Here is a 14,005-nt window from a genome sequence, read left to right as displayed (position 1 = left end):
TGAATTTGCCACCTTCTCATGGTCTTCAATCCCTCTATCAGGCAGGGAGTGTATTTATTATTTAATTCATGTTAACAACCTACAGGGGAGCCAGGAGACAAGATCCTGCATCCACAGCTCTGTTCATGAAGACAATGAGAGAAGATTCTTCACAGAGCACTAACCTAAATCACTGAGTGCAGTGATGAGGACACAGGTTAAAGGGGGTGACCTGCGCTTGTCACACAGGTGTGAAGTGTCATTGCAGGACCAGAGAAGGCATTACTTGGGTAAATGTATCACTGAGAGGTGAGAGTTCACCCAGGCAGTTCCCAGGGAGGTGACACTGATTGGAGCGATGACAAAATCTGACAGATCTGCCATCGTATTCTGTCCTTTACACATGAACATTCCTGGTAGTGAAGGTGTTTCAGGGAAGTTAAATCCACTCATGATGAGTGGAGCAGCTCTGAATTGCCAAATACAGTGGAGTGACCCAGCTTTGACAAATGTCCACATGATTTGTACATGGAGCTGCTGTCCCCAAACTTGCATACTGAGGACTCTAACCACAAGAGAATAGAGGGGCAGGTGGAACAGAGAGGTACCCTAACAGTACGGAGCCCCTGGAAACGGTGGGGTTTCATGAATGTCTACCATGCACAGGGCACTTGGTATTATATTGTTGTGTTTTATGCTTCCTGTGGATGATCACACTCTCTCTTTGTGAGGCCTATGCTGTGGAGTGTGTGATTCTCTTCCTGGCTCCACTGGTAAATGGGCTGCCTGGGTAGCAGCAGTGAAATGTGTCTCTGCTGTAGCCACACAAGACTTCAGATTCCTCCAGAGATCTCCTGTTTTTGGTCCCAGATCAGCGCTGTGATCGCCGTGAGCTCCCCCATGTAGAATCTACTTCCACTCTCCAGTACACTCCTCTGCTCTACTCGGGTGACAGTCATTAGTGTGGTGAAGGCTTCAGACTACAAGGACTCTGACTCGATGAAGTAGCCTTAGCCTCAGGTGTTCCCAGGTACCTGGGTCGAGGGAGGGCTTCATGCGTCACTGCCCCTCCTCCACCAGTGGACCAAGTCCATGTATTTTTGCCTGTCTCTGGGTACACAGTTATTCTGCTCTTCCCCGTTGTCCCCTCCCACAGCTCCAGTGGTCCCTGGATGTCCTCAGCTTCCTGTTTCCCTACTTTCCCCTGAATACTAAGGCCTTCATTCCATGTGAAAAATGTGTGTGGTCCTCAACAGAACTGAGGTTGTGATGTCTGTTCCCATCCCAGATCCTATGGGGCTCCACCTGTGACCCCAGGATGGTTCTTCTGAGGGCTTCCTCTGCAGGTAAATTCTTTATTTCTGTGGGGAACTCAGGATGCACGGATCTCCATGAATTCCTGCTCTGAATCATCTTTCTCCCATCCTGCCAGGTCCACCAGGGTGTGGGGAGGCTTTTTATGATTTGTCACCATCCTACAGGATAGGAATGCATGAGGACAGGACTGATTTAATGATATGGTCCTGGAGAACCCCACACTATAACACCATTAGCACACGTGACGTCAAGAAATCCATTAAATGTTCTATCTAAACCTGGTGATAGTTTATTTGTCATCAGGGATCTGCATTCACAATATGACAAGATGCTGGTTCTTAGCACCTGTGAGTACTTGTTACTCCTGAGAGTTTAAGATTATTGTTTGTTATGACCACAATTACAAGGTATATTGACATGAATTTGTTGATCTGAAGTTTATTCTATTTATTTCTTTAGCTCTTGCAACTCCAATCTAAGCAGTGAGTTTATTGAAATACAGAAACACTACATCAAAACTAATGATGTCCATATGGTAACTGAAATAAATAGATAGATAGATAAATAAATAAATAAATAGATAGATAAATAAATAAATAAACAGAAACATGGGAACAATTCCAAGCCCAATCGTCGGCTTAAAAGTGGACATACTGTGCTCTATGTCATCTTTGGAAAGTTGGCCATCATTAAAAAAAACATAATAAATATGGGGGTATTGTCAGGTATTTGGTTCAGCAATAGAAGGCCTAGAAATAAAGGTACATTTCACACAATTACAAAATTATAAAATCTAGAAAATTAAAGCTACTGTGAGGTAACATGAAGATCAATAGCTATGTAAGGACAGAGTGAAGAAGGAATGAGGAAGGAAGAATTGCAAATACAGGAAAATTTGTGGAAAATGGGTTTTCTTGCTCTGGGTACTGTTGATTCTGACACCTGTGTTTCTCATATCGCACTCTCAGCCTGTGTGCAGTCCATCCTGCGTCAAGAACACTCATCAAAACGATTACAAATAATCCCAGAGATGACTTGGGATGAGCCCAGTGACAGTGAAACCTTAGAGACTTGAAAGAACACCTGCATGCACCCTGATTCTGTATTTCAGATAAATTCTAGAACAAGGTCATCTTGTCCTCATGACAGGCAGCATCCTACATTCTCCATGAACCTGTGCACTCTGTCCTGCAGGGTCTCAGGGTAGGTAATATGTCCTGTGGGAGGAGCACAGGTCCAAATCCCAGGGCTCACTCTCACCCCAGTGTTCTTGGACACCTCACAAACCCTCCACAATTCTGGGTGTAGGATCATGTCACTTTAAGGGGAAACAAGATACCTACACCCTGATATGTGTGACTATGTGAAATCAAACTGGTCAATGGAAACCCAGCAGGTACTCTGAAAATCATATACTTAGACTTCATCTTTTCCCAAATCCTGTCAGTATCACCAAATCAAAGGCAGTCACAGATGCTCTGGTTTCTTTCCTCTCTGTCGTACAGATACCATGCTGGCTACAGAGTCAAGGGTCATGCAAATAGGGTCCACCTTCTGCTGATAAAACCAGCCCAGCCCCAAGCCTGCAGCTGAGATGGGAACCCCAGTCTCGGGATTCCCAGGTTTTCCATTCAGTGTTCAGGACAGAACACAGACAGCTCATGATGGAGTTTATTCTTTGCTGGATTTTCCTTGTTACTCTTTTAAAAGATCATTTACAGAGAACAAGAGACATTGAATAAGAAAGTGGATATCAGTAAGAAAAACAGTGAGTGAAGGACAGTTTCCTGACCAGGATGTCTTGTGTCTGCAGGTGTCCAGTGGGAGGTGCAGCTAGTGGATGCTGGGGGAGACCTGGAGAAGCCTGGGGGTCCCTGAAAATCTCCTGTGTAGCCTCTGGGTTCACTTTCAGTTACTATGGCATGAGTTGGGTCTGCCAGGCTCTAGGGAAGGGGCTGCAGTGGGTCTCAGCCATTACGAGTGGTGGTAGTTACATATACCATGAAGACACTGTGAAGGGCCAATTCACCATCTCCTGAGACAATGGCAAGAACATGCTGATTCTGCAGGTGAACAGCTGAGAGCTGAGGACACCACTGTGTGTCACTGCAATGTGTGAACCCAGTGTGTACACTTTGGGGTGAGCCGAGACAGAAACTTTCCTGCAGGGACACAGGAGTAGCTGGACTGCAGGGGTTCTCAAGGCCTCAGGAGGCTCTCTGGTCACCAGAGGGAGCTCAGGTCCCCAACAGGTGCTCAAGTCACCAGGAGTCAGTCAGAACACCAGGGGGCTCTTAGGGCACAGGGGCTCTCAGGGCACCAGGGAGTGATTAGGACAGAAAGATCACATAGTTCAGTGCTCTCGAGGTGCACAGGACACCAGGGGGTGCTCACTTCAGCACGGTGCACTCAAGAACCACAGACACAAATCAGACCCAGGAGCAGTGGCAGGTGGTGGTGGGGGGGGGCCTTCTACTGAGACAGGGGGTTTCCCCTCTAGCCTCTCTAGATTCACTCAGGGATATATAAGATTATTTCTTTGATCTCTAATTTCTCATATTGTCCATGTAGCCAACCAGAACAAGATAACATTGTCTACAAGCAGATGAGATCTCACCAGTCCCTAGGGAACTTTGCTTCATCAACTTTATCCATATCCTGTTTCTCTTTCTCCAAAAAGGACCTGCAGGAATTCTCATCATCCCTGAGAATCACCTGCACAGCCCAGGCTTTCTGAGAGCTTTGTTCCTGTTCTCTGACCTCATCGGGCACACACTCTCTCCACATGGTTATAAAAATTTACTCCAAAGATACAGATGTCATTTAAAAAAGGGCCATCTATACCCCAATGTTTATAGCAGCAATGGCCACAGTCGCCAAACTGTGGAAAGAACCAAGATGCCCTTCAACGGACGAATGGATAAGGAAGATGTGGTCCATATACACTATGGGGTATTACGCCTCCATCAGAAAGGAGGAATACCCAACTTTTGTAGCAACATGGACGGGACTGGAAGAGATGATGCTGAGTGAAATAAGTCAAGCAGAGAGAGTCAATTATCATATGGTTTCACTTATTTGTGGAGCATAACAAATAGCATGGAGGACAAGGGGTGTTAGAGAGGAGAAGGGAGTTGGGGTAAATTGGAAGGGGAGGTGAATCATGAGAGACTATGGACTCTGAAAAACAACTGAGGGGTTTGAAGTGGCGGGGGATGGGAGGTTGGGGTAACAGGTGGTGGGTATTATAGAGGGCACAGATTGCATAGAGCACTGGGTGTGGTGAAAAAATAATGAATACTGTTTTTCTGAAAATAAATAAATTAATTTAATTTAAAAAAAAAAAACAGGACATCTACCCAAACTGCGTCCTTGTCCTCCTAGGTACAGTTTATCCTCTGGCTCATTATCCAAGTGGGTGGACACTGGTGATCAGGAACTGTCCTTCTGGAGGCACCGCTCCATCTCTTCGGTGAAAGGTAGCCCATCTGATGGGATACGCTCTCTGATTTCCCCCAAAGAAACAGGCAGGATGACCTGAAAGTTGACAACCAGAGACAAAACCCGTCGCAGTACTGTTGGGTCCTGTTCTGGAGTCTAGGAGAGCAGCCTTGGGGGATGCGTCTGAAATGTGTTTCCGGGCTTCCAAACAGGAAACCCACATGAATCATCAGATCTGGCTGGTACAGTGTGGATCCTTGCCCATCTGTTGCTATTCTTCAATTATCCCACAGAGAGTCACCATGTCCTCTCTGTGCCCCCATTGTAACTTCTCCCTCAACCTGTCCTAGCCCCTGAGCCCCATGGGGCTGGAGTCCTGTCACTCTTTCCTGATCCCCAGCAGGTGCCAGTTGTAGAGTGAGGCTCAATAAGGAATGTCTACCATGATGACAGAACCCTAAAGTGGGGCTAACCTAGGAACTCTGGCCCAAAATATGATTCAGAAGAAAAATAATGAACCAACCACTGATGAGACAACATTGACCTTTCCTCTCATGTCCCTGCTTTTGACTCATTTTGAGCTGGATTCCATATAGAATTCAAAAATAACTTCTGATTTTCTAGGTCTCTTTGCTTTTTCTTGTTGTTATTATTATAGAAGATCCCTATCATAGGGGGATAAGGTGTGGGTATAGACAGGTGTTTGTAGTTTATGGTTGGTCTTTCTATTCCTGACCTGAGACCCTTGATGTCATCCTCACAAGAAATCTCAGGTTATACCTCACTGAGTTGACACAGGAAGGCCTAAGGGGAGGGGAGAGGAGGGCGTACTTCCCTTACCCCACGCAAAATCTAGAATGACCTGGATGTTGGCATGTAACCTCCTTCAGTTCTTGAATTATCTGGCAAGTTTCATAAGAGGATCGTTCCCCACCTCGGAAGCACAGCAAATGTTCATCCTTTCATTCCTGGGGGAATGGGGTGGGGCTTCTAGACTGAAAACACAAACTTGTAGGAAACCCTAAGGTTGTCACCAATTCCACAGGAGCTTCAACTCAGACATCTCCACACTGAACCTTTGTCAATTCACCATATGCCTTTCAATTTTCCTATTTTCTTGTGGGTCCTCTAGATATTTCTCTACTTTCCTGTGGGTCCGGTGGATATATCTGCAGGTGGCTTTTGCCTTAGTAAGTTGTGATTCCTTGCATATGCCCATTTGTAAACTCAATTTTTGGGTCACAGTTCTCCCTGAACTATGATCTGAATATATGTGTCCCCTGCAAATTCAAGTGTTCTAATGTAATGTCCAATGAGATGGCAAAGGAGTAAGGGCTCTGGGAGAATGTTTGGTTAAGAATGGAATCAGAGCTGTTGTGATCCCACAGGATCCTCAAAACCTTCCATTTACCATATGAAGACACAGTTTAAAGACATGCCCAATGATCCCGATGGAGGCACTCACTACACAATGAATATGCCAATACCTTGATCTCGCACTTGGAAGGCTCCAGAAATGGGAGAAATTTATTTCTAAGCTGCCTGGTTGATGCTCTCTGTTATACCATCCTGAGAAGTGTGGAGCTGCTCTAACAAGGACCTAAATCATGGAAGCCGTTTGGATCTGAATAATGGGTAAGGGCTAGCAGGCTTCTGTGATGTGTGCAGAAGCAGCCTACATTGCCAGGAAGGGGTCATAAAGGGTGATTCATGGGAGATGCCAGAAGGAAAGAAGAGACCTACAATGAAAGCCCCAATCTTCCTAGAGAGTATCTAAATGCTTAAGGACTGTATGTGGAAAGACATAAACATTATGGGCCACTCTGATGTTGTCATAGACAAGATGAGAAATGTGCCTTTGGGAAACAGAGGGGAGGTGACCTATGTTGTAGACTGGTAGAGAGCATGCATGCATTGAGATTGAAAGGAAGAATTAGGGAGAGGTGCAACTTGGTAAGAGGCTGAGGGAATTTCTGAGCAAAGGCTTAAAGCATCAGAAGGCTTCTCTGGAATTCTTATGATAAAGTGTGGTATGAACAAATGATATGAAGACATAATCATTAATCAGTATTAAGCAGAACTGAAAATTTTGGAAAATCCTCAGCCTGTTCCTACTGGAAGGAAGGAGAGATCTTGTTCCAGAGAAATCAGGAAGGATGTGGAAATACTTGATGAGGGGGTGGTTATGGGCTGACCATCTCAGCATAACCCTAGAGCTCCTCGTCAAGACCCTGAGAACAATATGAGCCTCTAAAGAGAAGCCTGTACCTACTCTCCACAACATTTTGGAGATCAATAGGACTGACCCCCTCCCAGCACAGGCTGAACAAGGTGGCCTGGATGTGCTGCATGACTTGACATTGAACTTCAGTCTTTCATAACTCTGATGGAGTTTCCACTTCATTTCCACAGTTTATACACTACCCAGCAGTGGTATTTGTCACAGCCACCAGATCAGACAAGATATCCTATCACAACATCTCTGTTGGGTGTGAGAAGAGCTGGTGACTTCCAGCTGTTCAGCTTATGGGCAAACTACAGACGTCCAGGCTTTGACAGGTCTGACCAGAAACCAGATTCCTCATGTCACACATGAATAATAGGGATTTGGTTTGTTGTTACATATTTAGTACTTGTTACTTTGCTTCTCCAAATGAAAAGGTTTTTTCATTTTAATTTAAATTCACTTAATTAACACATAGTGTATCATTAGTTTTGGAGTAAAGTTCAGTTACTCTTCGGTTGCATATAACACCCAGTGCTCATTACATCACATATCCTGCTCAATGTCCATCACCCACTTACCCCAGACACCAGCCCCTCCCCTCTAGCAACCCTTCATTTGTTTCCTAGATTTAAGAGTTTCTCACGGTTTGTCTCATTCTCTGATTTCGTCTTATTTTATTTTTCCCTCCCTTCCCCCATGATCGTGTTTTGTTTCTTAAGTTCGGCATATGAGTGAAATTGTATGATAATTTTCCCTCCCTGGTTGACTTATTTCACCCTCGCATAACAGTTTCTAGTTCCATCAATGTCTTTGCAAATTTATTTATGGAGAAGTACATTCCATTGTATATCCATGTATATCTTCTTTATCCATGAAAATAATGATACAGGGTAGGATGGAACCTTGTTCATGGCTTCCAAGGAAATGGTTTAGTCATTTACCATTAAATGAGACATCTTTCATTCATTAAATCATTTTTAGTTTGATGATCATGACTTTGTATCTTAAATAGGGAGATGACTTCTTGATGTTAACATTTGAACACATTACGATTAGAAGAGAGTCGGTAGGAATGTGTAATTTTTACACACGTGGTTATGTTAGGTTTACCAGCATTTCATTACAATATGTGCATTTGGGTCTATCAGACACATCATCCTGGTTACCTGGCTCAGGTTCAGGTGTTTGTCTACCCAGACCCCACGTCTCCACCTGAGAAGGGAGGTGCACAGGGCATCACAGACACTGGTCCACAGGGACTGACACATCAGGTTTGCCATCCCTGGTCCCCTGGTTCCAGATCAGCACTCATTTCTGCTCCTAAGGAAATTGCCTTACCCTGTAGCCTCCACAGCTCTGTACTCGGGCTCATTCTCAGTGGAAAGAGCCCTGGTAACACAGAGTTGGGGCTGTGGCAAGGGTGTATATCCTCAAAGAGATGTTCAGATGTGGGACCTTAGCATCCCAGGAATGTGTTTCCCCTCTGATGTGTCTCCTCTCTGAAAGAGCCATTGCCTGATATGAAATATTCTGCTTTGTGAATATGCAAATGAGCCAAGGTATACTCTCTTAAATATACACATGTTTGGGCCCTGAGAACATCACCCAACAGCTGCACACAATCCTTTGTAGATACCATGAGAGCACAGCACCTCACCATGGACTGGAGCTGGAGAATCCTCTTCCTGGTGGTGTTGGCTACAGGCAAGGGATTCCCCCAGTCCTTTGGCAGAGGAGGGGACCAGGGCCAGTCAGCATGACTTCATCGCCTCCTATTCCCTCTCCACAGGTGTCCACTCCCAGGTGCAGCTGGTGCAGTCTGAGGCTGAGGTAAGGAAGCCCGGGGAATCCGTGAAGGTCTCCTGCAAGGCATCTGGGTACACCTTCACCAGCTATGCAATGAGCTGGGTGCGACAGGCACCAGGAAAGAGCCTGCAGTACATGGGATGGATCAACACAAACACTGGGAAACCAACATATGCCCAGGGCTTCTCCGGTCGATTTGTTTTCTCCACGGACACCTCTGTCAGCACAGCCTATCTACAGATCAACAGCCTGAACTCTGAGGACACGGCCATGTATTACTGTGCAAGAGACACGATGTGAGAACCCACATCCTGCCTGTGTCAGAAACCTGTAGAAGGCTCATCTGTGCTGGACTGAGGAGGTGACAGGGACAACAAAGCTAAAGACACTCTATGACCTTTGATATGCGCCATTGTTTCAGAGCCTGCACCAAACTCTCCCCCCAGAGAGGTGCGCAAAGGCCCAGCCTGGTGCTCTCTGACCTGCACCCCGTTCTCAGAGCCTGAGACCCGCGCGTGAACCTCAGCCTCGCCTGAAATTGGTGCGTGCAAGCTGGGCGCTCTTAGACCCAGAAAGACCAGGCACTTCCAGCCCGGGCCAGCGGGAAAATCTCAGTGTGTGATCGCTGCTTGGAACCTCTCTGGCAGTCTGGAGCTGCCTGGACAGCCGCCGCTGCCTTGGTTTTGGGTACAAGCAAAAGATCCTGCGTCCCCAGGGACCGCGACTTGGAACCTGCTCTGCCAGCAGCCAAGGAGGAACTTATTTAGGCTCTGCAGCCAGAATGAGGCTTCTCTCTGAGAGGGAGATCAGGGTGTGGTTTGTTTTCCTCTAAAACTACAAAAACCATCAAAAGCGGTCAAAGTGAGAAAAAGAAAAAGTGAACAAACATAAAAACCGCCAGAGAACAAAAGCCTGAAAAAAAAAAAAAACCAGTTTCCTCAGAGCCCACCCCCTTGAGGGGGGTCAGAGGACTTAAGTCAGGGAACATCATTGACTGAAAACCCAAGTGGCAGGCCCCTCCCCCAGAAAACAAACCAAGAAAGAAAAAAAAAGAGGAAAAAAAAAAGGACTACAAGAGAACAACCACTACTTCATAGGAAAACATTTATTTTTCATTCATTCCCACTACTCTGGTTCATTTTTTTTTATAGGTAATTTTTTTAACCTAATAACCATCACAGCAAGCTGTCCAGTACATCAAATTTGGTAATAACCTTCTAACCAGAACTTTTTGATACATACACATATGTTTTTCTTTTGCATTTCTATTTTTTGAATTCCTTCTTTTTTTTAATTTTAGTTTAGTTTAACCTAGTTTATTCCTTTTTAATTTTATCTTCTAATATTCATATAGAGTTAAACTTCAAAGTAATCCCCTTTCCCCAATCAATACTACCCCTATAGGTAAACTAATTTTTTTAATTTTTATTTTTTATAAACATATATTTTTATCCCCAGGGGTACAGGTCTGTGAATCGCCAGGTTTACACACTTCACAGCACTCACCAAAGCACATACCCTCCCCAATGTCCATAACCCCACCCCCTTCTCCCAACCCCCTCCCCCCAGCAACCCTCAGTTTGTTTTGTGAGATTAAGAGTCACTTATGGTTTATCTCCCTCCCAATCCCATCTTGTTTCCTTGATTCTTCTCCTACCCACTTAAGCCCCCATGTTGCATCACCACTTCCTCATATCAGGGAGATCATATTATAGTTGTCTTTCTCTGCTTGACTTATTTTGCTAAGCATGAGAGGCTCTAGTTCCATCCATGTTGTCGCAAATGGCAAGATTTCATTTCTTTTGATGGCTGCATAGTATTCCATTGTGTATATATACCACCTCTTCTTGATCCATTCATCTGTTGATGGACATCTAGGTTCTTTCCATAGTTTGGCTATTGTGGACATTGCTGCTATAAACATTCGGGTGCACGTGCCCCTTTGGATCACTACGTTTGTATCTTTAGGGTAAATACCCAATAGTGCAATTGCTGGGTCATAGGGCAGTTCTATTTTCAACATTTTGAGGAACCTCCATTCTGTTTCCAGAGTGGCTGCACCAGCTTGCATTCCCACCAACAGTGTAGGAGGGCTCCCCTTTCTCCTCATCCTCGCCAGCATCTGTCATTTCCTGACTTGTTTATTTTAGCCATTCTGACTGGTGTGAGGTGATATCTCATTGTGGTTTTGATTTGTATTTCCCTGATGCCGAGTGATATGGAGCACTTTTTCACGTGTCTGTTGGCCATCTGGATGTCTTCTTTGCAGAAATATCTGTTCATGTCCTCTGCCCATTTCTTGATTGGATTATTTGTTCTTTGGGTGTTGAGTTTGCTAAGTTCTTTATAGATTCTGGACACTAGTCCTTTATCTGATATGTCGTTTGCAAATATCTTCTCCCATTCTGTCAGTTGTCTTTTGGTTTTGTTCACTGTTTCCTTTGCTGTGCAAAAGCTTTTGATCTTGATGAAATCCCAATAGTTCGTTTTTGCCCTTGCTTCCCTTGCCTTTGGCGATGTTCCTAGGAAGATGTTGCTGCAGCTGAGGTCGAAGAGGTTGCTGCCTGTGTTTTCCTCAAGGATGGATTCCTTTCGCACATTGAGGTCCTTCATCCATTTTGAGTCTATTTTCATGTGTGGTGTAAGGAAATGGTCCAATTTCATTTTTCTGCATGTGGCTGTCCAATTTTCCCAGCACAATTTATTGAAGAGGCTCTCTTTTTTCCATTGGACATTCTTTCCTGCTTTGTCGAAGATTAGTTGACCATAGAGTTGAGGGTCTATTTCTGGGCTCTCCATTCTGTTCCAGTGATCAATGTGTCTGTTTTTGTGCCAGTACCATGCTGTCTTGATGATGACAGCTTTGTAATAGAGCTTGAAGTCCGGAATTGTGATGCCACCAACTTTGGCTTTCTTTTTCAATATCCCTTTGGCTATTCGAGGTCTTTTCTGGTTCCATATAAATTTTAGAATTATTTGTTCCATTTCTTTGAAAAAGATGGATGGTACTTTGATAGGAATTGCATTAAATGTGTAGATTGCTTTAGGTAGCATAGACATTTTCACAATATTTATTCTTCCAATCCAGGAGCATGGAACGTTATTCCATTTCTTTGTGTCTTCCTCAATTTCTTTCATGAGTACTTTATAGTTTTCTGAGTATAGATTCTTGGCCTCTTTGATTAGGTTTATTCCTAGGTATCTTATGGTTTGGGATGCAATTGTAAATGGGATTGACTCCTTAATTTCTCTTTCTTCTGTCTTGTTGTTGGTGTAGACAAATGCAACTGATTTCTGTGCATTGATTTTATATCCTGACACTTTACTGAATTCCTGTTCAAGTTCTAGCAGTTTTGGAGTGGAGTCTTTTGGGTTTTCCACATATAGTATCATATCATCTGCGAAGAGTGATAGTTTGACTTCTTCTTTGCGGATTTAGATGCCTTTAATTTCCTTTTGTTGTCTGATTGCTGAGGCTAGGACCTCTAGTACTATGTTGAATAGCAGTGGTGATAATGGACATCCCTGCCGTATTCCTAACCTTAGCGGAAAAGCTTTCAGTTTTTCTCCATTGAGAATGATATTTGTGGTGGGTTTTTCATAGATGGCTTTGATGATATTGAGGTATGTGCCCTCTATCCCTACACTTTGAAGAGTTTTGATCAGGAAGGGATGCTGTACTTTGTCAAATGCTTTTTCAGCATCTGTTGAGAGTATCATATGGATCTTGTTCTTTCTTTTATTGATGTGTTGTATCACATTGATTGATTTGCAGATGTTGAACCATCCTTGCAGCCCTGGAATAAATCCCACTTGCTCGTGGTGAATAATCCTTTTTTTTTTTTTAAGATTTTATTTATTTATTTGACAGAGAGAAATCACAAGTAGTCAGAGAGGCAGGCAGAGAGAGAGAGAGGGAAGCAGGCTCCCTGCTGAGCAGAGAGCCCGACGCGGGACTCAATCCCAGGACGCTGAGATCATGACCTGAGCCGAAGGCAGCGGCTTAACCCACCGAGCCACCCAGGCGCCCCGTGAATAATCCTTTTAATGTACTGTTGAATCCTATTGGCTAGTATTTTGATGAGAATTTTCGCATCTGTGTTCATCAAGGATATTGGTCTAGCTCTCTTTTTTGATGGGATCCTTGTCTGGTTTTGGGATCAAGGTGATGCTGGCCTCATAAAATGAGTTTGGAAGTTTTCCTTCCATTTCTATTTTTTGGAATAGTTTCAGGTGACTAGGAATTAGTTCTTCTTTAAATGTTTGGTAGAATACCCCTGGGAAGCCGTCTGGCCATGGGCTTTTGTTTGTTTGGGGATTTTTAATGACTGTTTCAATCTCCTTACTGGTTATGGGTCTGTTCAGGCTTTCTATTTCTTCCTGGTTCAGTTGTAGTAGTTTATATGTGTCTAGGAATTCATCCATTTCTTCCAGATTGTCAAATTTATTGGCGTAGAGTTGCTCATAGTATGTTCTTATAATAGTTTGTATTTCTTTGGTGTTAGTTGTGATCTCTCCTCTTCTATTCATGATTTTATTTATTTGGGTCCTTTCTGTTTTCTTTTTTGATAAGTCTGGCCAGGGGTTTATCAGTTTTATTAATCCTTTCAAAGAACCAGCTCCTAGTTTCGTTGATTTGCTCTGGGTTTTTTTTTGTTGTTGTTGTTGTTGTTTCTATTTCATTGATTTCTGCTCTGATCTTTATGATTTCTCTTCTCCTGCTGGGCTTAGGGTTTCTTTCTTGTTCTTTCTCCAGCTCCTTTAGGTGTAGGGTTAGTTTGTGAACCTGAGACCTTTCTTGTTTCTTGAGAAAGGCTTGTACCGCTATTTTTTTTCCTCTCAGGACTGCCTTTGTTGTGTCCCACGATTTTGAACTGTTGTGTTTTCATTATCATTTGTTTCCATGATTTTTTTCAATTCTTCTTTAATTTCCCGGTTGACCCATTCATTCTTTAGAAGGATGCTGTTTAGTCTTTATGTATTTGGGTTCTTTCCAAACTTCCTCTTGTGGTTGAGTTCTAGCTTCAGAGCATTGTGGTCCAAAAATATGCAGGGAATGATCCCAATCTTTTGATACCAGTAGAGACCTGATTTAGGACCGAGGATGTGATCTGTTCTGGAGAATGTTCCATGTGCACTAGAGAAGAATGTGTATTCTGTTGCATTGGGATGAAATGTTCTGAATATATCTGTGATGTCCATCTGGTCCAGTGTGTCGTTTAAGGCCTTTTTTTC

General features: G+C 43.8%; 1 gene segment (V, D, J or C); it reads left to right on the top strand.

Annotated features, from left to right (window-relative positions):
- Positions 1-8,541: 8,541 nt before the first annotated feature.
- Positions 8,542-12,200, top strand: LOC116589879. The segment is given in 3 exon segments: positions 8,542-8,668; positions 8,754-9,066; positions 12,177-12,200. Coding segments are annotated over 3 exon segments (393 nt in total).
- The last annotated feature ends 1,805 nt before the right edge of the window (positions 12,201-14,005 follow it).

Source organism: Mustela erminea, chromosome 5, assembly GCF_009829155.1.
Source record: "Mustela erminea isolate mMusErm1 chromosome 5, mMusErm1.Pri, whole genome shotgun sequence".
NCBI lineage: Eukaryota > Metazoa > Chordata > Mammalia > Carnivora > Mustelidae > Mustela > Mustela erminea.
The sequence above is the reverse complement of the archived record's forward strand: the minus strand, read 5'-3'. Positions and strand labels throughout refer to the sequence as shown.